Source organism: Procambarus clarkii, chromosome 40 (genome assembly GCF_040958095.1).
Source record: "Procambarus clarkii isolate CNS0578487 chromosome 40, FALCON_Pclarkii_2.0, whole genome shotgun sequence".
Classification (NCBI taxonomy): domain Eukaryota; kingdom Metazoa; phylum Arthropoda; class Malacostraca; order Decapoda; family Cambaridae; genus Procambarus; species Procambarus clarkii.
In genome coordinates, this window is record NC_091189.1 from 26,538,970 (window position 1) to 26,566,139 (window position 27,170).

Consider the following 27,170-nt stretch of genomic DNA (forward strand, 5'->3'; position numbering starts at 1 on the left):
TGACAGTATTGGGCGGCGCCACTCATCCTGTGAGTGGACACACCGCCATAGTGACAGTATTGGGCAGCGCCACTCATCCTGTGAGTGGACACACCGCCATAGTGACAGTATTGGGCAGCGCCACTCATCCTGTGAGTGGACACACCGCCATAGTGACAGTATTGGGCAGCGCCACTCATCCTGTGAGTGGACACACCGCCATAGTCACAGTATTGGGCAGCGCCACTCATCCTGTGAGTGGACACACCGCCATAGTGACAGTATTGGGCAGCGTCACTCATCCTGTGAGTGGACACACCGCCATAGTGACAGTATTGGGCAGCGCCACTCATCCTGTGAGTGGACACACCGCCATAGTGACAGTATTGGGCAGCGCCACTCATCCTGTGAGTGGACACACCGCCATAGTGACAGTATTGGGCAGCCCCACTCATCCTGTGAGTGGACACACCGCCATAGTGACAGTATTGGGCAGCGCCACTCGTCCTGTGAGTGGACACACCGCCATAGTGACAGTATTGGGCAGCGCCACTCATCCTGTGAGTGGACACACCGCCATAGTGACAGTATTGGGCAGCGCCACTCATCCTGTGAGTGGACACACCACCATAGTGACAGTATTGAGCAGCGCCACTCATCCTGTGAGTGGACACACCACCATAGTGACAGTATTGGGCAGCGCCACTCATCCTGTGAGTGGACACACCGGCATAGTGACAGTATTGGGCAGCGCCACTCATCCTGTGAGTGGACACACCGCCATAGTGACAGTATTGGGCAGCGCCACTCGTCCTGTGAGTGGACACACCGCCATAGTGACAGTATTGGGCAGCGCCACTCATCCTGTGAGTGGACACACCGCCATAGTGACAGTATTGGGCAGCCCCACTCATCCTGTGAGTGGACACACCACCATAGTGACAGTATTGGGCAGCGCCACTCATCCTGTGAGTGGACACACCGCCATAGTGACAGTATTGGGCAGCCCCACTCATCCTGTGAGTGGACACACAGCCATAGTGACAGTATTGGGCAGCGCCACTCGTCCTGTGAGTGGACACACCGCCATAGTGACAGTATTGGGCAGCCCCACTCATCCTGTGAGTGGACACACAGCCATAGTGACAGTATTGGGCAGCGTCACTCATCCTGTGAGTGGACACACCGCCATAGTGACAGTATTGGGCAGCGCCACTCATCCTGTGAGTGGACACACCACCATAGTGACAGTATTGGGCAGCCCCACTCATCCTGTGAGTGGACACACCGCCATAGTAACAGTATTGGGCAGCCCCACTCATCCTGTGAGTGGACACACCGCCATAGTGACAGTATTGGGCAGCGCCACTCATCCTGTGAGTGGACACACCGCCATAGTAACAGTATTGGGCAGCCCCACTCATCCTGTGAGTGGACACACCGCCATAGTAACAGTATTGGGCAGCCCCACTCATCCTGTGAGTGGACACACCGCCATAGTAACAGTATTGGGCAGCGCCACTCATCCTGTGAGTGGACACACCACCATAGTGACAGTATTGGGCAGCGCCACTCATCCTGTGAGTGGACACACCGCCATAGTAACAGTATTGGGCAGCCCCACTCATCCTGTGAGTGGACACACCGCCATAGTAACAGTATTGGGCAGCCCCACTCATCCTGTGAGTGGACACACCGCCATAGTGACAGTATTGGGCAGCGCCACTCATCCTGTGAGTGAACACACCGCCATAGTAACAGTATTGGGCAGCCCCACTCATCCTGTGAGTGGACACACCGCCATAGTAACAGTATTGGGCAGCGCCACTCATCCTGTGAGTGGACACACCGCCATAGCAGCATGTACAACACTCCCCAATAGGAAGAAAACCCGCTGGGTTGTTCATCCTGTCACTTGTACCCAGACACAGCTGGGACTTGCTTAACTGTCTCAAGTGAACAGCTCAGAACAAAGGCGTTAAGATATCAGGACAAGGTACTGGGATATGAGGACAAGGTGCTGGGATATGAGGACAGGGTGCTGGGATATGAGGACAGGGTGCTGGGATATGAGGACAGGGTGCTGGGATATGAGGACAAGGTGCTGGGATATGAGAGTAACACCCATGACCCCCCCCCCCCCACACCCAGGGAAGCCTTCTCCAAAAGGTCAGCCAAGATCACTTCTGGATCATCTTGCAAAGGTAATTAAATTATTCCTGGCTAGCCTTAGTCAGCTAGTTTGAAGGAGGTATAATCAGGTATAATGATTGATGATAATCTTGTCAAACATTTTAATGGAATTATTACTCCCAGAGACTAACGTGTAAACACCCAGAGGTCTTCCTGTCTACCCTTTCGGGCATGTCAGAGGTCAGCCACCTGCAGGGTGAGTGTTTGGCTGTGCAAACATTCGTGAGGAAACCGTTCCATCCCTCTCTTACCCCCATAATTAATATTCCCCTCCTTGAAGAGGTGTATGGTGGTTGTCAAACAATTTAATGGTAAAATTATTGAGAGTGCACGTGGGGGCGGACCACTTACAAGCCTCAATGTAGGTTAGCAACAGCAAATCTCCCCCCCCCCCCCCCCCGCTCTTTTCCAGCTGATATGAGGTGTGGCAGCTTTGGGGTGTGTGTGTATGTATCCCTGTATGGGAGTTAGGAAGGGAGAGTGTTGGAGGCAGAGAGGTAGTGTGGGCTGCAGGTCATCAAGCGGTCCACCAGGAGACCCAGGTCATACAGCAGGACCCAGGAAGTAATGTGTGTCTGGTCTTAGATAGTTTCCATGTGTGATGTCTTCACCATTGACAGTGTTAGGGTAGAGGATTTATAGTTTGGTGAATATCATATTAGGTTCTAAATAAACCCGTGTTAAACTTTCTATCTTTGTTTTCGTCAATTAATGGAACCTCCTAATGCTCTGAGTTCAGTTTTGTTAACAACCGGTCAGTTATTAATGACAGCAAGAAGAGGGCTCTCAAAGCCAAGCAATGCTTCTTGTCTCATTGGTTGATATAACTATCACTAGGCGGGATGGTGGCAGCATAATTAATTAATTTGATCTCTGTGTAGCATTTCCTTGGAAGGGTACCATTGGTTCCGGGAGTGGTCATCCGTGGTACACAATATTTTGGTTCATATTACACTACATCTAAATTACCAATATTTCAATAACTAGTATCATCAAGGTTTTTCCCAATTAAAGTGCTACCAAGTGCAACCAGTAGGAAGTGTTACTCAGTATATATTAGTATTATCAAGGGTTAATATAATCCAGCGCTACAATGGTGGCAGCGGTGGGGTAAGGTGCTGGGACGGAGTGAAAGGACACTACCCAACCACTGAGACCAAGCGGGGAGGAACCTTTAGTCATACAACAACCATGTTATAGCGATGATTTCATGAAGCCGCACATTGTATTATGTGCTGCATACACTGCGTTATGTAATGTATACATTCTAATATGCCTAAAACTAACTTACATATCAAGGTTCAATTTAAATTGCTTTCGAAGGCAGCACTGAAGACTAACACAGCCACAGGTTGTGCACCCTTGACTTAGACCATCGAGGTGTAACACCACTATAAATATAAACTAATAATGTAACACTACTACTTATACTGAGTAACACTTCCTATCGTTTGCACTTGGTAACACTTTGCTATTGAACACTGTATTTATATTTAACGTAATATGAGCTGACATATGATGGTTACCGGCACCAAAGGTATCCAAAAAAAGGAAATGCTACACAGGATTAACTACGCTGCCACCATCTGCCTTGTCCATTGAGACTATATCAAGCAACGAGGCAAGAAACATTGCTTGACTTGGAGAGTACTTTCTTTAACTGTCATTAATTATGGGACGGTTGTTAGCAAACTATATCCAGAGACTAAGAGGCTCCAACAATTGACAAAGACGGAAAGTTTAACACGAGTTTATTGAGAACAAATTATGTTAATCACCACTTATAAATCCTACTCTAACACTGGCCAATAGTTAAGAAATTTAGACATGAAACAAAACCCTCAGAGATCACACTTTACCTTAAGACCTCTGTCTCTCCCTCCGGTGGATTCACTCTGTCCCTCCCTGGCTGTGAGATGTTCTTCACAGACTCACTCTGGACCCTGGTGTCTGGCACTCTCTCCAAACTAAGTCTGCTACAGGACCATATATACACCCCAAAAAGGGGGAGGGGGGGGGAGATTTGGTGTTGCTACCTACACCGAAGATGCAAGAGGTCGTGCCACACGTGCACAAACACTTACGTGTGTGACTGACCTTTGACCTGGCTAAAAGGGGGAGATCCATGGATGTTTACACATAAGAATCTGGGGTCTAATTCCATTGCAATGTTTGACAAGAGTATCATGAAATATTACATCCTTGAAACTATGCTGACTAAGACTAACCCAGGAATTTTTAATCAACATACAAGATAATCCGGAGGTCATCTGGGCTGACCTCTTGGAGAAGGCTTCCCTGGGTGTGAACTCTAGGGGGGCGGGGTCATGGGTGTTACAGAGGATCGAACACCGACCTTGCAAGGTACAGGGCTGTCGTCTTACCGACCAGCCCACAGGTTGCTTAAGCAAGTGCATGTGTAGACGATCAAGTGGGAGGCGCTAAATGAAGCAGTTGTGGAAGCCACCTCCATCCCCCAACCTTAAGGAGAAAATCGACGAAGAATTAGACAGTGAGAATAGTTTCATTGTTACGCCAGCAAGGCTCGTAAACGGAGAGTGAACGGCTACACTTCACTGTCCACCCATCTCTATATATATTGAATGGTAACCGTGTAAGCTCTCTGGTACACATCACTATGCTGGGGTTGTTGACTGCGGGACACACAGCGGTCGCATGTCAGTGGAAGAATGATACTTTTGTTTAGCATTGGGCTCAAGGCTTATCAACTTCAGGAGCCTTATGACACCACCACAATACTGTCCAACAGTAAGTACAAACTTTAGTGTATATACATCTGTGTATATACAGTGAGAGGACTAAAACATCCTCTTAATGTATATACACGGAGAAGCAGAGCACACTGCTCCCAATTTGTATATGATTTACACCGAGAAGTAGAGCACTCTGTTCCCTATTTCTCCCTGATTTAATTATATACTCACCATCATCTTGCATCAGATAAGTTAGACGTTTTCTTGTAAGTCTGCATTTGAGAGAAAATATTTCTCCTAAAATCATATTGCATTTTAAAACACAGATTAATATGATAACACAGAATTACTTCTCTGGAAGACGCTGCGGCATGGCCATCAACGTTGTAATCACAGATAATGCTTACAAGCAAGTATATAGGGAGCACAAACCGGTTTACTGTGTTGAATGGCGGCTGACTGAAGCAGTCAAGTCAATGTGGACTTGGGATGGTTCCTACAGCCTGACTTCTTCTTCAGAGGTAATGATTTTTGTTTATCTGTAGTGACACGTTGTGAGATTAGTGGTTCAACACTGTGTTGGATGATTGGGGGAGATTAGTGGTTCAACACTGTGTTGGATGATTGGGGGAGATTAGTGGTTCAACACTGTGTTGGATGATTGGGGGAGATTAGTGGTTCAACACTGTGTTGGATGATTGGGGGAGATTAGTGGTTCAACACTGTGTTGGATGATTGGGGAGATTAGTGGTTCAACACTGTGTTGGATGATTGGGGAGATTAGTGGTTCAACACTGTGTTGGATGATTGGGGAGATTAGTGGTTCAACACTGTGTTGGATGATTGGGGGAGATTAGTGGTTCAACACTGTGTTGGATGATTGGGGGAGATTAGTGGTTCAACACTGTGTTGGATGATTGGGGGAGATTAGTGGTTCAACACTGCTGGATGATTGGGGGAGATTAGTGGTTCAACACTGTGTTGGATGATTGGGGGAGATTAGTGATTCAACACTGTGTTGGATGATTGGGGGAGATTAGTTGTTCAACACTGTGTTGGATGATTGGGGGAGATTAGTGGTTCAACACTGTGTTGGATGATTGGGGGAGATTAGTGGTTCAACACTGTGTTGGATGATTGGGGAGATTAGTGGTTCAACACTGTGTTGGATGATTGGGGGAGATTAGTGGTTCAACACTGTGTTGGATGATTGGGGAGATTAGTGGTTCAACACTGTGTTGGATGATTGGGGGAGATTAGTGGTTCAACACTGTGTTGGATGATTGGGGGAGATTAGTGGTTCAACACTGTGTTGGATGATTGGGGGAGATTAGTGGTTCAACACTGTGTTGGATGATTGGGGAGATTAGTGGTTCAACACTGTGTTGGATGATTGGGGGAGATTAGTGGTTCAACACTGTGTTGGATGATTGGGGAGATTAGTGGTTCAACACTGTGTTGGATGATTGGGGGAGATTAGTGATTCAACACTGCTGGATGATTGGGGGAGATTAGTGGTTCAACACTGTGTTGGATGATTGGGGGAGATTAGTGGTTCAACACTGCTGGATGATTGGGGGAGATTAGTGGTTCAACACTGTGTTGGATGATTGGGGGAGATTAGTGGTTCAACACTGTGTTGGATGATTGGGGAGATTAGTGGTTCAACACTGTGTTGGATGATTGGGGGAGATTAGTGATTCAACACTGTGTTGGATGATTGGGGGAGATTAGTGGTTCAACACTGTGTTGGATGATTGGGGGAGATTAGTGGTTCAACACTGTGTTGGATGATTGGGGAGATTAGTGGTTCAACACTGTGTTGGATGATTGGGGGAGATTAGTGATTCAACACTGCTGGATGATTGGGGGAGATTAGTGGTTCAACACTGTGTTGGATGATTGGGGGAGATTAGTGGTTCAACACTGCTGGATGATTGGGGGAGATTAGTGGTTCAACACTGTGTTGGATGATTGGGGGAGATTAGTGGTTCAACACTGTGTTGAATGATTGGGGGAGATTAGTGGTTCAACACTGCTGGATGATTGGGGGAGATTAGTGGTTCAACACTGTGTTGGATGATTGGGGGAGATTAGTGATTCAACACTGTGTTGGATGATTGGGGGAGATTAGTTGTTCAACACTGTGTTGGATGATTGGGGGAGATTAGTGGTTCAACACTGTGTTGGATGATTGGGGGAGATTAGTGGTTCAACACTGTGTTGGATGATTGGGGAGATTAGTGGTTCAACACTGTGTTGGATGATTGGGGGAGATTAGTGGTTCAACACTGTGTTGGATGATTAGGGAGATTAGTGGTTCAACACTGTGTTGGATGATTGGGGGAGATTAGTGGTTCAACACTGTGTTGGATGATTGGGGGAGATTAGTGGTTCAACACTGTGTTGGATGATTGGGGGAGATTAGTGGTTCAACACTGTGTTGGATGATTGGGGAGATTAGTGGTTCAACACTGTGTTGGATGATTGGGGGAGATTAGTGGTTCAACACTGTGTTGGATGATTGGGGGAGATTAGTGGTTCAACACTGTGTTGGATGATTGGGGAGATTAGTGGTTCAACACTGTGTTGGATGATTGGGGAGATTAGTGGTTCAACACTGTGTTGGATGATTGGGGAGATTAGTGGTTCAACACTGTGTTGGATGATTGGGGAGATTAGTGGTTCAACACTGTGTTGGATGATTGGGGGAGATTAGTGATTCAACACTGTGTTGGATGATTGGGGGAGATTAGTGGTTCAACACTGTGTTGGATGATTGGGGGAGATTAGTGGTTCAACACTGTGTTGGATGATTGGGGAGATTAGTGGTTCAACACTGTGTTGGATGATTGGGGGAGATTAGTGATTCAACACTGCTGGATGATTGGGGGAGATTAGTGGTTCAACACTGTGTTGGATGATTGGGGGAGATTAGTGGTTCAACACTGTGTTGGATGATTGGGGGAGATTAGTGGTTCAACACTGTGCTGGATGATTGGGGGAGATTAGTGGTTCAACACTGTGCTGGATGATTGGGGGAGATTAGTGGTTCAACACTGTGCTGGATGATTGGGGGAGATTAGTGGTTCAACACTATGCTGGATGATTGGGGAGATTAGTGGTTCAACACTGTGCTGGATGATTGGGGAGATTAGTGGTTCAACACTGTGTTGGATGATTGGGAATCCAGACCTCTGGACTAATACCTCTGGACTAATACCTCTGGACTGATACCTCTGGACTAATACCTCTGGACTGATACCTGTGGACTAATACCTCTGGACTAATACCTCTGGACTGATACCTCTGGACTGATACCTCTGGACTGATACCTCTGGACTAATACCTCTGGACTAATACCTCTGGACTAATACCTCTGGACTGATACCTCTGGACTGATACCTCTGGACTGATACCTCTGGACTGATACCTCTGGACTGATACCTCTGGACTAATACCTCTGGACTAATACCTCTGGACTGATACCTCTGGACTGATACTTCTGGACTGATACCTCTGGACTGATACCTGTGGAAAAATACCTCTGGACTAATACCTCTGGACTAATACCTCTGGACTAATACCTCTGGACTGATACCTCTGGACTGATACCTCTGGACTGATACCTCTGGACTGATACCTCTGGACTGATACCTCTGGACTAATACCTCTGGACTAATACCTCTGGACTAATACCTCTGGACTGATACCTCTGGACTGATACCTCTGGACTGATACCTCTGGACTGATACCTCTGGACTGATACCTCTGGACTGATACCTCTGGACTAATACCTCTGGACTAATACCTCTGGACTGATACCTCTGGACTAATACCTCTGGACTGATACCTCTGGACTGATACCTCTGGACTAATACCTCTGGACTGATACCTCTGGACTGATACCTCTGGACTGATACTTCTGGACTGATACCTCTGGACTGATACCTGTGGAAAAATACCTCTGGACTAATACCTCTGGACTGATACCTCTGGACTGATACTTCTGGACTGATACCTCTGGACTGATACCTGTGGACTAATACCTCTGGACTAATACCTCTGGACTGATACCTCTGGACTGATACCTCTGGACTGATACCTCTGGACTGATACCTTTAGACTGATACCTCTGGACTAATACCTCTGGACTGTTCCATCTCGTATCTTAAGCTTGCGTCAAGTCCAAGGACCACACAATAGTTATCAAAACCTTATCTGTAAATGGTTCTCCAGCGTGGGAGCTTCTTCCTGTAAATGGCTCGTACTTGTTAATGGTCCTAATTCTTGTAAATGTCTGTCAACATTTCGGTTTTGTTGGCTTGTAAATGTCTTTTAAATATTAAATATTTTACAAAATTATTCAAATATCTCATAATTGTAAATGTTTCTTGAATATAAATGTCTCTTACAGCTAGAAATATTCTTCGTGTTTTGAAATGCTTCTGAACTTTCTTTTTTAAATTTGCAACTGTATCACACTTTTATATGGCTTATAGTAAACCTCTGTGTCTCTCTAATTCAGCTTCGTGGCACAGTTGGCTTCGTTCTCCACTCAATTGGGGATCCTGGGTTCGATGCCCTGGTGGACCAGAATGGTTAGACACATTTTTTTCACCCAATTCTCCTGTTCAGCTAGCAGTATAAGAGGCGCCCAGGAGTAGGGGAACTCACATCACCGCTCCTGTGCCAGGTAAGTTCACTACGGGCTCACCCTAGCCAGTGCTACTTGCCCCGCTCCTGTGCCAGGTATGTCCACTACGGGCTCACCCTAGCCAGTGCTACTTGCCCCGCTCCTGTGCCAGGTAAGTCCACTACGGGCCCACCATAGCCCGTGCTACTTGCCCCGCTCCTGTGCCAGGTAAGCTACGGGCTCACCATTGCCCGTGCTACTTGGAACTTGTTCCAAGTAGCTGAATCTATAACAACAACAATAGGGGAACTATTTTTTATTGTTGCAGCCGGAGACGGCTAGGTTATTGTGCAACCCATACTCATCCTGTGAGCCGTAGCGCAAAAAGGATTACAGAGGGCACAAAGGTCTTTATCACACCTCAACGGAGATTGAGGTGTGATATAACTTCAATAACTACATCTAACCTACATACTGTATAACTATAACATCAGTTAGATACACAAAAATCATTACAATATCGATGTATTTACAATCAATTGTTGTACAATGACGTATGATATCCCCAATGATGTGGGGATATCACAGAGGTGCTTCTGTTTGTTACTATTAGTCTTCACACAACACTGCTATTGGTAATCTCATATGTCATTTATCCACTAGACACGTAACATGGATAGTGTGCAGATTTATGATAGATAAGTAGAGCAACATGTTCGACAGTCTTAATTGTCTTACTTGCCTCATACTGGCACATTTGTATGTGAAATTGCATTCTGTGGATTGTAACACCCATGAACTCCAAGTTTACACCCAGGGAAGCCATCTTCAGAGCTCAGCCCAGGTGACCTCTGGATCATCTTGCAGAGTTAATTGAAATATTTCCAGGCTAGACCCTAGTCAGCTTGTTTCAAGTAGACGATATTAATCAATAGTCTTGTCAAACACTATTAATATAGTTGTAACACCCAGAGACGTTCCTTCCCCCCTTCTGCCAGGTCAGAGGTCAGCCACCTGCAGAGTTGAGGGTTTGGTTGTGCAAACCTTCGTGGTGGAAACATTCCTTCATCCTTCTCCCTTCCGTAATTAATCTTCGCCCTCCTTGAGAAGCCTATCATAGTTGTCAAACAATTTAATGGAAAGATTTCCCAATGTTTTTGCACGTGCGAGCTGAGTTGGTGATCAAATGTGTAGTGTAACTTGTGTTACAAAGTGTTACCAAGAGCAACCAATAGGAAGTGCTACTCGGTTAGATTCAGTTATCAAGGATTAGTATAATCTAGTGTTACAATATGGTCATGTTGCTTGACCTTAGAGGGGGGTTTACCTCGTTTCAAGTCTAAAGTATATATATATATATATACATAGGCTGCCTGTCCCTGACAAAAATGATTAATTATCATTCAATACAATGTTTTTATACTTGTTCAAATCTTATTGTAATTACGCTTTACAAAAGTCTCGTAAGTATGTATATATATATATATATATATATATATATATATATATATATATATATATATATATATATATATATTGGAAGCAGTCTATATATATATATATATGTCGTACCTAGTAGCCAGAACGCACTTCTCAGCCTACTATGCAAGGCCCGATTTGCCTAATAAGCCAAGTTTTCATGAATTAATTGTTTTTCGACTACCTAACCTACCTAACCTAACCTAACCTAACTTTTTCGGCTACCTAACCAAACCTAACCTATAAAGATAGGTTAGGTTAGGTTAGGTTGGGTTGGTTAGGTTCGGTCATATATCTACGTTAATTTTAACTCCAATAAAAAAAATTGACCTCATACATAATGAAATGGGTAGCTTTATCATTTCATAAGAAAAAAATTAGAGAAAATATATTAATTCAGGAAAACTTGGCTTACTAGGCAAATTTGGCCTCGCATAGTAGGCTGAGAAGTGCGTTCTGGCTACTAGGTACGACATATATATATATATATATATATATATACATATATATATATATATATATATATATATATATATATATATATATATATATATATATATATATATATATATATATATAAATTAAATTTGACCGAAAAAGTAAGATTAATAATTCTAACACGAATTTTCTCAATATTTCTTATATTTCTTTTCACTGTTGATGGTAACTGAAAAATCTATATTCTACCCACTTGAAGACTCCGCACCAATATAGAAGCATCAAGAAATATGGGCCAATAGGCCCTTTGCAGTTACTTCCATTCTTCCCTTTAACTTACAAAATATTATACCCATTGTTTCGTGTTCTGTCTTATGTTGAAAGTTTGTTTTCACCTCATCCAAAACTGTTGTAACATATCACCTCACCCAAATGCAGGTATAAAATCGAAGCTGTTTAAACTCTGTTTAGTTATAGTTGTGTGTGTGTAAACTAAAGTCTTTGAAAATGTAATAAGTTATTACGAAACTCGTTCAAGTGTCGCGTCAGACTAGAAATAAAAATGAATTTTGGAGAATTGATTTTTCAGTTACCATCAACAGTGAAAAGGGCAGCTTCCCATCCTTTTCCATCTCGTAAGTGAAACGCAGCACGGAACTCTGCTCAAATGCCTCCTTCAGCTCCTGCAGATGTCTGACATCAGGTACCTGTGTAAAAATGTCGTCAACATACCTGCAGTATATGGCCGGTTTCAAGTTCATGTCGACTAAGACTTTTTGCTCGATGGTACCCATGTAGAAGTTTGCAAACAGGACACCTAGGGGAGAACCCATGGCGACCCCATCTAGTTGCTTATACATGTGCCCATCCGGGCTCAAGAAGGGTGCCTCTTTAGTACAAGTTTGGAGTAGTTTCCTTAGAATATTTTCTGGTATGTCAAGAGGAGTACAGGCTGGATCACGATACACTCTGTCGGCTATCATCCCGATTGTCTCGTCCACAGGTACGTTGGTGAACAGTGATTCTACGTCCAACGAGGCTCTTATCCCTGTGGCCCGTGTGCCTCGCAGTAAGTCAACAAATTCCTTTGGAGACTTCAGGCTGAAGGCGCAAGGGACATAAGGAGTCAGCAGGTCGTTGAGTCGCTTCGCCAGTCTGTACGTGGGTGTGTGTATCTGGCTAATGATTGGCCGAAGTGGGTTTCCAGGCTTGTGTGTCTTGACATTTCCATACGCATATCTGCAGGAGCATTTGAGGCATTTGAGCAGAGTTCCGTGCTGCGTTTCAGTTACGAGATGGAAAAGGATGGGAAGCTGCCCTTTCTAGATGTAACAGTCATGGAAAAGAGCGGAGGTTTCCACACTGCAGTCTACACTAAGGAAACGAACATAGGAATGTGCCTAAATGCCAACAGCGACTGCCCAGACAGGTACAAGAGGAGTGTTGTTAACGCATATGTCGACCGTGCTCTCAGCCACAGCTCAGAATGGAAGCAAGTCGACGAAGAACTCTGTAGGGTAAGGCAGGTCTTAGTCAACAACGGCTTCTCCAATGGTTTCGTCGAAGACATCATAAGAAGGAAAGTGAAACGCCATGCAACCTCTGAAGAGACAACTAACACAACACCTATACCCCCTATTAAACTATTTTACAGGAACTTCTTTTCCACAGCTCATAAAATGGAGGAAAGGGTCCTGAAAGATATTGTTAATAGAAACGTTATCCCTACAGACAAAAATCAGAGGATACAACTGACAATTTACTATAAAACCAGAAAAACGGCCAGCCTACTCATGAGAAACTCTCCAGACACAAAACAGAACGCTTTAAAAGAGACTAACGTCGTCTATGCCTTCAAATGCCCTCTTGGGGACTGTAAGCTCCAAAAAACCCAGTATATAGGCAAGACAACAACATCTCTTTCTAGGCGTTTAACGATGCATAAGCAACAGGGCTCCATTAAGGAACATATAATCTCTTCCCACAACCAAACCATCGCCAGAGAAATCCTAGTAAACAACACAGAAATCATCGATAGATACAGCGATAGCTGGCGGCTTGACGTTTGCGAGGCACTACACATCAAGAAGTCAACACCAGCAATCAACAGCCAATTAATGCACAACTATATTCTACCCACCTCAAGACTCCGCTCCAATATAGAAGCATCAAGAAATATGGACCAATAGGCTTTCTTCAAACACTTCTATTCAATACCCATTGTTTCGTGTTCTGTCTTGTGTTGATGAAATTAATACCCTATTAATGCCACCTCTTGTTCTGTCTTGTGTTGATGAAATTAATACCCTATTAATGCCACCTCTTGTTCTGTCTTGTGTTGATGAAATTAATACCCTATTAATGCCACCTCACCCCATCCACCTCACTAAAATGTAGATATAAAATCGGAGATGCGTAAGTTCTATTCAGTTGTGTATTTGTAAACTAAAGTCTTTGAAAATGTAATAAGTTTTACGAAACGCGCTCGTGTCGCGTCAGACTAGAAATAAAAATGAATTTTGGAGAATTGATTTTTGATTTACCTCCAACAGTGAAAAGAAATGTACGAAAGATTGAGAAAATTCGTGTTAGAATTATTAATCTTACTTTTTCGGTCATATTTAATAATATATATATATATATATATATATATATATATATATATATATATATATATATATATATATATATATCGTACCTAGTAGCCAGAATGCACTTCTCAGCCTACTATGCAAGGCCCGATTTGCCTAGTAAGCCAAGTTTTCATGAATTAATGTTTTTTTCGTCTACCTAACCTACCTAACCTAACCTAACCTAACTTTCTCGGTTACCTAACCTATAAAGACAGGTTAGGTTAGGTTAGGTAGGGTTGGTTAGGTTTGGTCATATATCTACGTTAATTTTAACTCCATTAAAAAAAAATTGACCTCATACATAATGAAATGGGTAGCTTTATCATTTCATAAGAAAAAAAATTGAGAAAATATATTAATTCAGGAAAACTTGGCTTATTAGGCAAATCGGGCCTTGCATAGTAGGCTGAGAAGTGCGTTCTGGCTACTAGGTACGACATATATATATATATATATATATATATATATATATATATATATATATATATATATATATATATATATATATATATATATATGTCGTACCTAATAGCCAGAACGCACTTCTCAGCCTACTATTCAAGGCCCGATTTGCCTAATAAGCCAAGTTTTCGTGAATTAATGTTTTTTCGTCTACCTAACCTACCTAACCTAACCTAACCTAGCTTTTTATGGCTACCTAACCTAACCTTACCTATAAATATAGGTTAGGTTAGGTTAGGTAGGGTTGGTTAGGTTCGGTCATATATCTACGTTAATTTTAACTCCAATAAAAAAAAATTGACCTCATACATAGAGAAAAGGGTTGCTTTATCATTTCATAAGAAAAAAATTATAGTAAATATATTAATTCAGGAAAACTTGGCTTATTAGGCAAATCGGGCCTTGAATAGTAGGCTGAGAAGTGAGTTCTGGCTACTAGGTACGACATATATATATATATATATATATATATATATATATATATATATGTCGTACCTAGTAGCCAGAACGCACTTCTCAGCCTACTATGCAAGGCCCGATTTGCCTAATAAGCCAACTTTTCATGAATTAATTGTTTTTCGACTACCTAACCTACCTAACCTAACCTAACCCAACTTTTTCGGCTACCTAACCAAACCTAACCTATAAAGATAGGTTAGGTTAGGTTAGGTAGGGTTGGTAAGGTTCGGTCATATATCTACGTTACTTTTAACTCCAATAAAAAAAAATTGACCTCATACATAATGAAATGGGTTGATTTATCATTTCATAAGAAAAAAATTAGAGAAAATATATTAATTCAGGAAAACTTGGCTTATTAGGCAAATCGGGCCTTGAATAGTAGGCCAAAAAGTGAGTTCTGGCTACTAGGTACGACATATATATATATATATATATATATATATATATATATATATATATATATATATATATATATATATATATATATATATATATATATATATTTCCTGTTTCAACTTGTATTTATATGAGCCTCTGACATTCTATGAGGTGGAGCCACAGGAGGTTCACAACTTTCATGCATAAGAGAACTCTACATTTGTATTACTGGCAAAGCTTCTGTTTGATTATCAAATATACTGATGTGTGGCAAAATGAGTTGAGCTTCTGTAAGCCTTGCTCAGACCCGCCAAGCCAAGCTGATCCACTCGAAACCTTGTTTAACTCTTCCTAACCCAGCTGAACCTCTCCAAGAATAGTTGAATCCCTGCAAACTCAGCCATATACAAGAAAGCCCAGCCAGACTCAGCAAGCCCAGCCAGCCCCCACCAAGCCCAGCCAGCCCCCACCAAGTCCAGCCAGCCTCCACCAAGTCCAGCCAGCCCCCACCATGTCCAGCCAGACCTCAAGAAGTCCCACCAGCCCCCAGCAAGCCCAGCCAGCCCCCATGAAGCCCAGCCAGCCCCCACCAAGTCCCACCAGCCCCCAGCAAGTCCAGCCAGCCCCACCAAGCCGAGCCAGTTCCAACCAAGTCCCACCAGTTCTCCAGCAAGTCCAGCTAGCCCCCATCAAGCCCAGCCAGTTCCAACCAAGACCAGCCAGCCCCCAGCAAGTCCAGCCAGCCCCCACCAAGCCCAGCCAGCCCCCCATCAAGCCCAGTCAGCCCCCACCAAGTCCAGCCAACCCCCACCAAGTCCAACCAGCCCCCACCAAGTCCAGCCCGCCCCCGCAAAGTCACACCAGCCCGCAGCAAGTCCAACCAACCCCCCATCAAGCCCAGCCAGCCCCCACCAAGTCCCACCAGCCCCCAGCAAGTCCAGCCAGCCCCACCAAGCCGAGCCAGCTTCAACCAAGTCCCACCAGTTCTCCAGCAAGTCCAGCCAGCCCCCAGCAAGCCCAGCCAGTTCCAACCAAGACCAGCCAGCCCCCAGCAAGTCCAGCCAGCCCCCACCAGGCCCAGCCAGACCCCCATCAAGCCCAGTCAGCCCCCACCAAGTCCAGCCAGCCCCCACCAAATCCAACCAGCCCCCACCAAGTCCAGCCAGCCCCCGCAAAGTCACACCAGCCCGCAGCAAGTCCAACTAACCCCCACCAGTCCCAGCCCGCCCACACCAAGCCCAGCCAGCCCCCACCAAGTCCAGCCAGCCCCCACTAAGTCCAGCCAGCCCCAACCAAGTCCAGCCATCCCGCACCAAGTCCAGCCAGCCCCCACCAAGTCCAGCCTCCCCCACACCAAGTCCAGCTAGCCCCCACCAGGCCCAGCCGGCCCCCACCAAGTCCAGCCGGCCCCCACCAGGCCCAGCCAGCCCCCACCAAGTCCAGCTGGCCCCCCACCAGGCCCAGCCAGCCCCCACCAGGCCCAGCCGGCCCCCCACCAAGTCCAGCCAGCCCCCACCAGGCCCCCACCAAGCCCAGCCGGCCCCCACCAAGCCCAACCGGCCCCCACCAGGCCCAGCCGGCCCCCACCAAGCCCAGCCGGCCCCCACCAGGCCCAGCCGGCCCCCACCAGGCCCAGCCAGCCCCCCATCAAGCCCAGTCAGCCCCCACCAAGTCCAGCCAACCCCCACCAAGTTCAACCAGCCCCCACCAAGTCCAGCCAGCCCCCGCAAAGTCACACCAGCCCGCAGCAAGTCCAATCAACCCTCCATCAAGCCCAGCCAGCCCCCACCAAGTCCCACCAGCCCCCAGCAAGTCCAGTCAGCCCCCACCAAGCCGAGCCAGTTTCAACCAAGTCCCACCAGTTCTCCAGCAAGTCCAGCCAGCCCCCATCAAGCCCAGCCAGTTCCAACCAAGATCAGCCAGCCCCCAGCAAGTCCAGCCAGCCCCCACCAGGCCCAGCCAGCCCCCCATCAAGCCCAGTCAGCCCCCACCAAGTCCAGCCAGCCCCCACCAAGTCCAACCAGCCCCACCAAGTCCAGCCAGCCCCCGCAAAGTCACACCAGCCCGCAGCAAGTCCAATCAACCCCCACCAGTCCCAGCCAGCCTTCACCAAGTCCAGCCAGCCCCCACCAAGTCCAGCCAGCCCCACCAAGTCCAGCCAGCCCCAACCAAGTCCAGCCATCCCGCACCAAGTCCAGCCAGCCCCCACCAAGTCCAGCCTCCCCCACACCAAGTCCAGCCAGCCCCCACTAGGCCCAGCCGGCCCCCACCAAGTCCACCCGGCCCCCACCAGGCCCAGCCAGCCCCCACCAAGTCCAGCCGGCCCCCCACCAGGCCCAGCCAGCCCCCACCAGGCCCAGCCGGCCCCCCACCAAGTCCAGCCAGCCCCCACCAGGCCCCCACCAAGCCCAGCCGGCCCCCACCAAGCCCAACCGGCCCCCACCAGGCCCAGCCGGCCCCCACCAAGCCCAGCCGGCCTCCATCAGGCCCAGCCGGCCCCCACCAGGCCCAGCCGGCCCCCACCAAGCCCAGCCGGCCCCCACCAGGCCCAGCCGGACCCCACCAAGCCCAGCCGGCCCCCACGAGGCCCAGCGGGCCCCCACCAGGCCCAGCCAGCCCCCACCAAGTCCAGCCAGCCCCCACCAAGCCCAGCCAGCCCCCACCAAGCCCAGCCAGCCCCCACCAAGTCCAGCCAGCCCCCACCAAGTCCAGCCAGCCCCCACCAAGCCCAGCCAGCCCCCACCAAGCCCAACCAGCCCCCACCAAGTCCAGCCAGCCCCCAGCAAGTCCAGCCAGCCCCCACCAAGCCCAACCAGCCTCCACCAGGCCCAGCCAGCCCCCACCAGGCCCAAACAGACCCCACCAAGTCCAGCCAGCCCCCACCAAGTCCAACCACACCCCACCAGGCCCAGCCGGTCCCCACCAAGTCCAGCAAGCCCGCACCAAGTCCAGCATGCCCCCTCCAAGTCTAGCCTCCCCCACACCAAGTCCAGCCAGCCCCCACCAGGCCCAGCCGGCCCCCACCAAGTCCACCCGGCCCCCACCAGGCCCAGCCAGCCCCCACCAAGTCCAGCCGGCCCCCCACCAGGCCCAGCCAGCCCCTACCAGGCCCAGCCGGCCCCCCACCAAGTCCAGCCAGCCCCCACCAGGCCCCCACCAAGCCCAGCCGGCCCCCACCAAGCCCAACCGGCCCCCACCAGGCCCAGCCGGCCCCCACCAAGCCCAGCCGGCCTCCATCAGGCCCAGCCGGCCCCCACCAGGCCCAGCCGGCCCCCACCAAGCCCAGCCGGCCCCCACCAGGCCCAGCCGGACCCCACCAAGCCCAGCCGGCCCCCACGAGGCCCAGCGGGCCCCCACCAGGCCCAGCCAGCCCCCACCAAGTCCAGCCAGCCCCCACCAAGCCCAGCCAGCCCCCACCAAGCCCAGCCAGCCCCCACCAAGTCCAGCCAGCCCCCACCAAGTCCAGCCAGCCCCCACCAAGCCCAGCCAGCCCCCACCAAGCCCAACCAGCCCCCACCAAGTCCAGCCAGCCCCCAGCAAGTCCAGCCAGCCCCCACCAAGCCCAACCAGCCTCCACCAGGCCCAGCCAGCCCCCACCAGGCCCAAACAGACCCCACCAAGTCCAGCCAGCCCCCACCAAGTCCAACCAGACCCCACCAGGCCCAGCCGGTCCCCACCAAGTCCAGCAAGCCCGCACCAAGTCCAGCCAGCCCCCACCAAGTCTAGCCTCCCCCACACCAAGTCCAGCCAGCCCCCACCAGGCCCAGCCGGCCCCCACCAAGTCTACCCGGCCCCCACCAGGCCCAGCCAGCCCCCACCAAGTCCAGCCGGCCCCCCACCAGGCCCAGCCAGCCCCTACCAGGCCCAGCCGGCCCCCCACCAAGTCCAGCCAGCCCCCACCAGGCCCCCACCAAGCCCAGCCGGCCCCCACCAAGCCCAACCGGCCCCCACCAGGCCCAGCCGGCCCCCACCAAGCCCAGCCGGCCTCCACTAGGCCCAGCCGGCCCCCACCAGGCCCAGCCGGCCCCCACCAAGCCCAGCCGGCCCCCACCAGGCCCAGCCGGACCCCACCAAGCCCAGCCGGCCCCCACCAGGCCCAGCGGGCCCCCACCAGGCCCAGCCAGCCCCCACCAAGTCCAGCCAGCCCCCACCAAGCCCAGCCAGCCCCCACCAAGCCCAGCCAGCCCCCACCAAGTCCAGCCAGCCCCCACCAAGTCCAGCCAGCCCCCACCAAGCCCAGCCGGCCCCCACCAGGCCCAGCCGGCCCCCACCAGGCCCAGCCAGCACCCACCAAGTCCAGCCAGCCCCCACCAAGCCCACCAAGCCCAGCCAGCCCCCACCAAGTCCAGCCAGCCCCCACCAAGTCCAGCCAGCCCCCAGCAAGTCCAGCCAGCCCCCACCAGGCCCAAACAGACCCCACCAAGTCCAGCCAGCCCCCACCAAGTCCAGCCAGACCCCACCAGGCTCAGCCGGTCCCCACCAAGTCCAGCAAGCCCCCACCAGGCCCAGCCAGCCCCCACCAAATCCAGCCGGTCCCCACCAAGTCCAGCCAGCCCCCACCAGGCCCACCTAGCCCCCACCAAGTCAACTTGAACCCTTCTCGGCGCATCTTGCTCCCAGTGCATGAAACATGAGGAATGTGAGGCCCTGGGGGAGGGGGGGGCTATTGCAGCGTCTCCGCCAGCAACAAGAGGTTGGGGGGGTGGGGGGCGTCTGTTGGGGGGAGAGGGAGGGTCGGGGCGGTGGTGGGGGGATAGAGAGAGAGGGGGGGGGCTGGTGGCGCGGTCATAAGAGAGGGGGTGATCATTGACGTGGACTCGGGGGGGGGGGGGGCTGGTCAAAGGAATGACGGGGTTGGCTGGGATGGTAAGACGAGGAGCGGAGGATAGTGAGAGGGGGTTTGGGGGGTGGGATGGTGTTGGGGGAGGGCGGGGATAGTCAGAGGAGGCTCGGGGTTGAGGGAGGATAGCCAGAGAGGGGGTTGCGCAAGAGGATAGAGGAGGTGGGGAGAGAGGATAGCCAGAGAGGGGGTTGCGCAAGAGGATAGAGGAGGTGGGGAGAGAGGATAGCGAGCGTGTGGGAGAGTACACAGGACATGGGGGTCGAGGTACACACAGCGGGGGTCGTGATACCCCTCCCCCCCTCCCTCCTAGCGGCCCAAGGCCGCCCGCCTGCTCTCGTTGCTACCCAGTGGGCACAATATACACGTCAACGTTAATTCAACGTTGAATTAACATTATTAACGTTGAATCAACGTTAATTCAACGTTGAATTAACATTATTAACGTTGAATTACATTATTAACGTTGAATCAACGTTAATTCATCGTTGATTCAATGTTAATTCAACGTTGAATTAACATTATTAACGTTGAATCAACGTTAATTCATCGTTGATTCAATGTTAATTCAACGTTGAATCAATATTATTAACGTTGAATCAACGTTGATTCAACGTTAATAGCGTTGAATTAACGTTATCAACTTTGAATTAACGTTGTCCATGGTGCCAGGGGTTCGATTCCCGGCTGAAAGCAGAAGCACATTAGCGTAGTTTCTTTCAGCTGATGGGCCTGTTCACCTAGCTGTAAATACTTATCTGTGAGTTAGACAGCTGATAAGGGCTGCTTCTTGTGTGTATGTGAAATATATGTAGTAAATATTTACTATATGATATGTAGTAATTTAGGTTGGGAGTTAGTACTTTAGACAACCGACGGTTAGAAAGGCAAGGACAAATAGTGTGTTGTATGCTAATAGTAAATACATACATACACACACACACATACACGCCACAAACACAAATTTTAAATTAAATCTTGCCCCGAGGGGCGAGTTTATTGGGCAGCGCCACTCATCCTGTGAGTGGACACACCACCATAGTGACAGTATTGGGCAGCTCCACTCATCCTGTGAGTGGACACACCGCCATAGTGACAGTATTGGGCAGCGCCACTCATCCTGTGAGTGGACACACCACCATAGTGACAGTATTGGGCAGCGCCACTCATCCTGTGAGCGGACACACCGCCATAGTGACAGTATTGGGCAGCGCCACTCATCCTGTGAGTGGACACACCGCCATAGTAACAGTATTGGGCAGCGTCACTCATCCTGTGAGTGGACACACCGCCATAGTGACAGTATTGGGCAGCGCCACTCATCCTGTGAGTGGACACACCACCATAGTGACAGTATTAGGCAGCGCCACTCATCCTGTGAGTGGACACACCGCCATAGTGACAGTATTGGGCAGCGTCACTCATCCTGTGAGTGGACACACCGCCATAGTGACAGTATTGGGCAGCGTCACTCATCCTGTGAGTGGACACACCGCCATAGTGACAGTATTGAGCAGCGTCACTCATCCTGTGAGTGGACACACCACCATAGTGACAGTATTGGGCAGCGTCACATCCTGTGAGTGGACACACCGCCATAGTGGCAGTATTGGGCAGCGCCACTCATCCTGTGAGTGGACACACCGCCATAGTAACAGTATTGGGCAGCGTCACTCATCCTGTGAGTGGACACACCGCCATAGTGACAGTATTGGGCAGCGCCACTCATCCTGTGAGTGGACACACCGCCATAGCAGCATGTACAACACTCCCCAACAGGAAGAAAACCCGCTGGGTTGTTCATCCTGTCACTTGTACCCAGACACAGCTGGGACTTGCTTATACTTTATCTCTAAACATAGTCAAATACAAAATTAAAATCGAAGCTCAGTGTATTTACCTAAATTAGAGAAATACATTAGACTACATTAATATTTCGGTTGAATTATTCATTGTTGTTGTTGTTCTAGATTCAGCTACTCAGGAGCAAAACCCCGTGCAGCCTAGGGTATGGTGAGCCCATAATCTTTTATATATTGTAGTTGTAACAGATTCAGTTACGCAGTAAATGGGTTCTAAATAGTGCCGACTATGGTAAATCTGTAGAAAGTTTTGTGATTAAGTGAATTTCGTTGTTTATTTATTTAATTTTACTGAAGACTTGCTAAAAATTTTAATGTCCCTTAAGTTGCATATTTCATTTGAATTTAACTAAAATTTTGTGGTTTAAAATTCAGTTTGTTGTCGTGTTTGAATTATTTATTTAACTTTGTACAAGGAAACACCTTGAACGTACCAATAGATCAAACAGCTTGTTTAGTTTCCTTACTTGTAAACCAATCTCCCAGTCAACAGCTCGCCCGTGCTTGTTTCCTCCCCCCCCCCCACACTTGTTTATGTAAGTTTTTCTCTCTGGGTTCACCCACGGCCTGCTTGCTTACTCCACATAGAAACTGATGCATCTTACATGTAAACAACACAAGGTCACTTACTCAAGTGAAAAAATCGACTTGCAATAATATTTATACATTTGCAACACTGAAGCCGCGCGGGCACAGTTTGGTTTGGTGTTGAACTTAAGGCCTATCATCCTCGAGGGTTTGTTAAGGCCTATCATCCTCGAGGGTTTGTTAGGGCCTATCATCCTCGAGGGGTTGTTAAGGCCTATCATCACCGAGGGTTTGTTAAGGCCTATCATCCTCGAGGGGTTAGTAAGGCCTATCATCACCGAGGGTTTGTTAAGGCCTATCATCCTCGAGGAGTTGTTAAGGCCTATCATCCTCGAGGGGTTGTTAGGGCCTATCATCCTCGAGGGTTTGTTAAGGCCTATCATCCTCGAGGGTTTGTTAAGGCCTATCATCCTCGAGGGGTTGTTAGGGCCTATCATCACCGAGGGTTTGTTAAGGCCTATCATCCTCGAGGAGTTGTTAAGGCCTATCATCCTCGAGGGGTTGTTAGGGCCTATCATCCTCGAGGGTTTGTTAAGGCCTATCATCCTCGAGGAGTTGTTAAGGCCTATCATCCTCGAGGGGTTGTTAGGGCCCATCATCACCGAGGGGTTGTTAAGGTCTATCATCCTCGAGGGGTTGTTAAGGCCTATCATCCTCGAGGGGTTGTTAAAGCCTATCATCCTCGAGGGTTTGTTAAGGCCTATCATCCTCGAGGGGTTGTTAAAGCCTATCATCCTCGAGGGTTTGTTAAGGCCTATCATCCTCGAGGGGTTGTTAAAGCCTATCATCCTCGAGGAGTTGTTAAGGCCTATCATCCTCGAGGGGTTGTTAAGGCCTATCATCCTCGAGGAGTTGTTAAGGCCTATCATCCTCGAGGAGTTGTTAAGGCCTATCATCCTCGAGGAGTTGTTAAGGCCTATCATCCTCGAGGGGTTGTTAAGGCCTATCATCCTCGAGGAGTTGTTAAGGCCTATCATCCTCGAGGAGTTGTTAAGGCCTATCATCCTCGAGGAGTTGTTAAGGCCTATCATCCTCGAGGGGTTGTTAAGGCCTATCATCCTCGAGGAGTTGTTAAGGCCTATCATCCTCGAGGAGTTGTTAAGGCCTATCATCCTCGAGGAGTTGTTAAGGCCTATCATCCTCGAGGGTTTGTTAAGGCCTATCATCCTCGAGGAGTTGTTAAGGCCTATCATCCTCGAGGGGTTGTTAAAGCCTATCATCCTCGAGGGGTTGTTAAGGCCTATCATCCTCGAGGAGTTGTTAAGGCCTATCATCCTCGAGGAGTTGTTAAGGCCTATCATCCTCGAGGAGTTGTTAAGGCCTATCATCCTCGAGGAGTTGTTAAGGCCTATCATCCTCGAGGAGTTGTTAAGGCCTATCATCCTCGAGGAGTTGTTAAAGCCTATCATCCTCGAGGAGTTGTTAAGGCCTATCATCCTCGAGGAGTTGTTAAGGCTACCACAACAACTTACTGACCAACCAACGAGTATACTTTAGTCCTGAACATTGTCTAGGACTAATGAAAACTCTCAGTGTATATGCACTGAGAAGCGGGGATATATACACCACTTAGTGTATATACAATGTTATAATCAGGTCACCTTTACTCGTTCCCAATAGATATTTCATGTTAAATTTTAATTGTGGGCGCCATTATATATTTTATTTGACTATGTACTGTATATAGTACTTGTACTTCGTGAGGTGATAACACATGTATTGAATTAATTTTAACTATTAACAGCGGAAGTAGTAAGCTGAGAACAACAGCAATTAGTAAAAGTAGCATCATTAGCAAGCTCACAGACGGATAATCTCATATTGAAAGTTAAATAACAACCGAATGGTCCAGGGTTCGACTCCAGGGCAAGATGTGACGCTTGGCCTGTTTCCTTTCACCTGAAGCTTCTGGTCATCTAGCAGTAAATAGGTACTCTGGATTTAGGCTACTGTTGTGGGTTGCATCTTCGGGAAGGTTATTCGTTGGCCTAGCGGGACCTGATACCTGATGCCACTGTTCACCTAGCAGTAAATAGATACCTCTGGGCTAGTCAACAGTTTTGGGGTTGCATTCTGGGAAATGTCAAACTGTATAAAGGTAATTTGCAAATATTTGTATGTATACTTTAGTCATAGCTCCAAGATTGCATTATATTTTTAGTACTGTTATAACTCGTCCTCTTAAAATTACGTCGCTTTTCGCTCGTTTGTTCGTACGGCCAAAAATGGACGTAATTTGAAATGAAATCGGTTCACGAAAGTGACGTACTGTCCCGTTTTCTGTTTTGAGCCATCTGGCTTACTCGGTTAGGTTAGGAGAGGAAACTTTCAATTAACGGTTTCATGACTTGAAACCTTAGGAGAACTTCCTGCCCTCTTAACCTAACACAGGACCCTTAACTTGCTTTTTTTTTTTTTAATCCAAAATTTGTTTTCATTTTTTTTATTTTCAAATTACGTGTATTTTCGGCCATACGGACAAACGGACAAATTCAGACGTAATTTGTACGAGAACAGGTTTAAGGTTGGTACAAACTCTAATGACTCTTAAGGATTCGAACCAGTGCGGCCATGGGGTCCCCACTAGGTGTCCAGGAGTAATACCACTTCACCATCGATTGCCTTAAAGTATTTTTTTTTCTACCACAGACGTGGCCACACATTTACATTGCTAACCAGCATATATACATTGGAAGGTCGTTAGTCACGCAAACACCCGGCAACACTCGCGGTGCCTCTTGCTAACAATTACTTCTTTTCCTTGAACCTTCTGTGGTCACAAATGTATTCTCAGTGCGATTCAAGCATGTTCCAGGAATTGGCGCACAATTCCTTGAACATCTTGAGCACAACTGAAATACCTGTGCCCAAGCTGTGTCACGAGTATCGCCGGGTGTGTGGGTGCTTCTATCGACCTTCCATAATACTTTTATTCAATCGATGGTGGAGTGGTATCGCTCCTGGACAGCCAGTGGGGAGACCCTGGCCGCCTAGGTTCGAATCCTTGAAGGGGGTCATTAGAGTTTGTTGATAACATTGCATAGGAACCATTCAAGCTTTGCCCATACACTGAGATACATACTTTTGGTGGTATGTATGTGTGAATAGATGATGCCTCATGAATAGCTTAGCCAAGTTTGAAACCTTAACTGATGTGAACCTTAGACTTGTACAATATACTGATGAATTTCTGTACATTTGAATTTAGAAACTATAATCGTTTCACCTTTTATACAAATTTTTACAATATTGGTTGAACTAAACAGGTGTACACTAGTTTAAATCAACACACTTTCATCCAACATTTACATTTTACATTTACATTTTCATCCAACACTTACAATTTGAATGGTGATATATCAGCCCGTCCTCTCGAGCGTTCAAAACGTCACTAAGCTGATGTACTAAAATGCTGGCACCTAACCACACCGAGGTCCTACGAATAGAACTGGGAACATACGTGAATTTTGCGAGCCGCTGTATACATTTAGTATATAAGTTTTTGGCCTTATAGGATTTATACGGCAAAATGCGATGCACTATTCGAGAGGACGGGTTGCTAAAACTATATAGTTTACCATTTGAGCGACGAGATTTATAATAACGCAATTTATATCACAATATGTGGATATAATCATTTGATGGATAACTAATATAAACTAATCATACCATGCAGTTATAGAAATTAGCACAGCCACAGCATTCTACATCAACATTTTCTGAGGCCATCCCGGATCAGAATTACTGAGAACACATTATTATTATTAACATCTTTATTGACAAAATTAATTACAATTTTGCCTAATCTGAGGATTTTGATAAAGCCTTATTAAAGTGAGGATAATATTGGTATTCACTGTCACACCAACCCGTCCTCTTAAAAAGAACGCCACTTTTGGCTCGTATGCGCGATATGGCTAAATTTGGACGTAATTTGAAATGAAATCGACTCACAAAAGTGACGTTCTGTTCCGTTTTCTATTTGAGTCGTCCGCCTTACGCGCAGAGGTTATAAGAGGACACTTTAAATTCACGTTTTTCATAACGTTTTGAAACTTTATGAGAATTTCCTGCCCACCTAACCTATCAGAGGACCCTTAACTTACTGTTGTTGAAAAAAGAAATCCCAAATTTATTTTAATTTTTTTTTCATTTTCAAATTACGTCCAAATTCGGCCATACGGGCAAACGGCCAAAAGCGACGTTCTTTTTAAGAGGACAGGTTGCCCGTCACAGAGGGTCATACATAACACAATAGATCTAAACTGTAGGCGGAAGTACATATTTATCACGGTTACAATCAATGCTTGAATGTATGGATATGTGAAAACAACTTTCTGTTGTGCACTGCCACACAGCACATACACCATACTGGCTACCGTTATGCACGCTCCAGGGGCCAGATTCACGAAAGCACTTACGCAAACACTTACGAACCTGTACATCTTTTGTCAATCTTTGGCGGCTTTGTTTACAATTATTAAACAGTTAATGAGCTCCGAAGCA

The 27,170-nt window shown here is 47.7% G+C and overlaps 1 protein-coding gene across 1 annotated transcript; it reads left to right on the forward strand.

Annotated features, from left to right (window-relative positions):
* Positions 1 to 15,885: 15,885 nt before the first annotated feature.
* On the forward strand, positions 15,886 to 16,650 carry LOC138372848 (uncharacterized). Its single transcript, XM_069338513.1, has one exon. It carries the CDS (start codon positions 15,886 to 15,888, stop codon positions 16,648 to 16,650), a length of 765 nt encoding a protein of 254 aa, XP_069194614.1.
* The last annotated feature ends 10,520 nt before the right edge of the window (positions 16,651 to 27,170 follow it).

Coding starts and splice junctions, on each gene's coding strand:
- LOC138372848 (XM_069338513.1), top strand. CDS start 15,886: ATGTCCAGCCAGACCTCAAGAAGTCCCACCAGCCCCCAGCAAGCCCAG.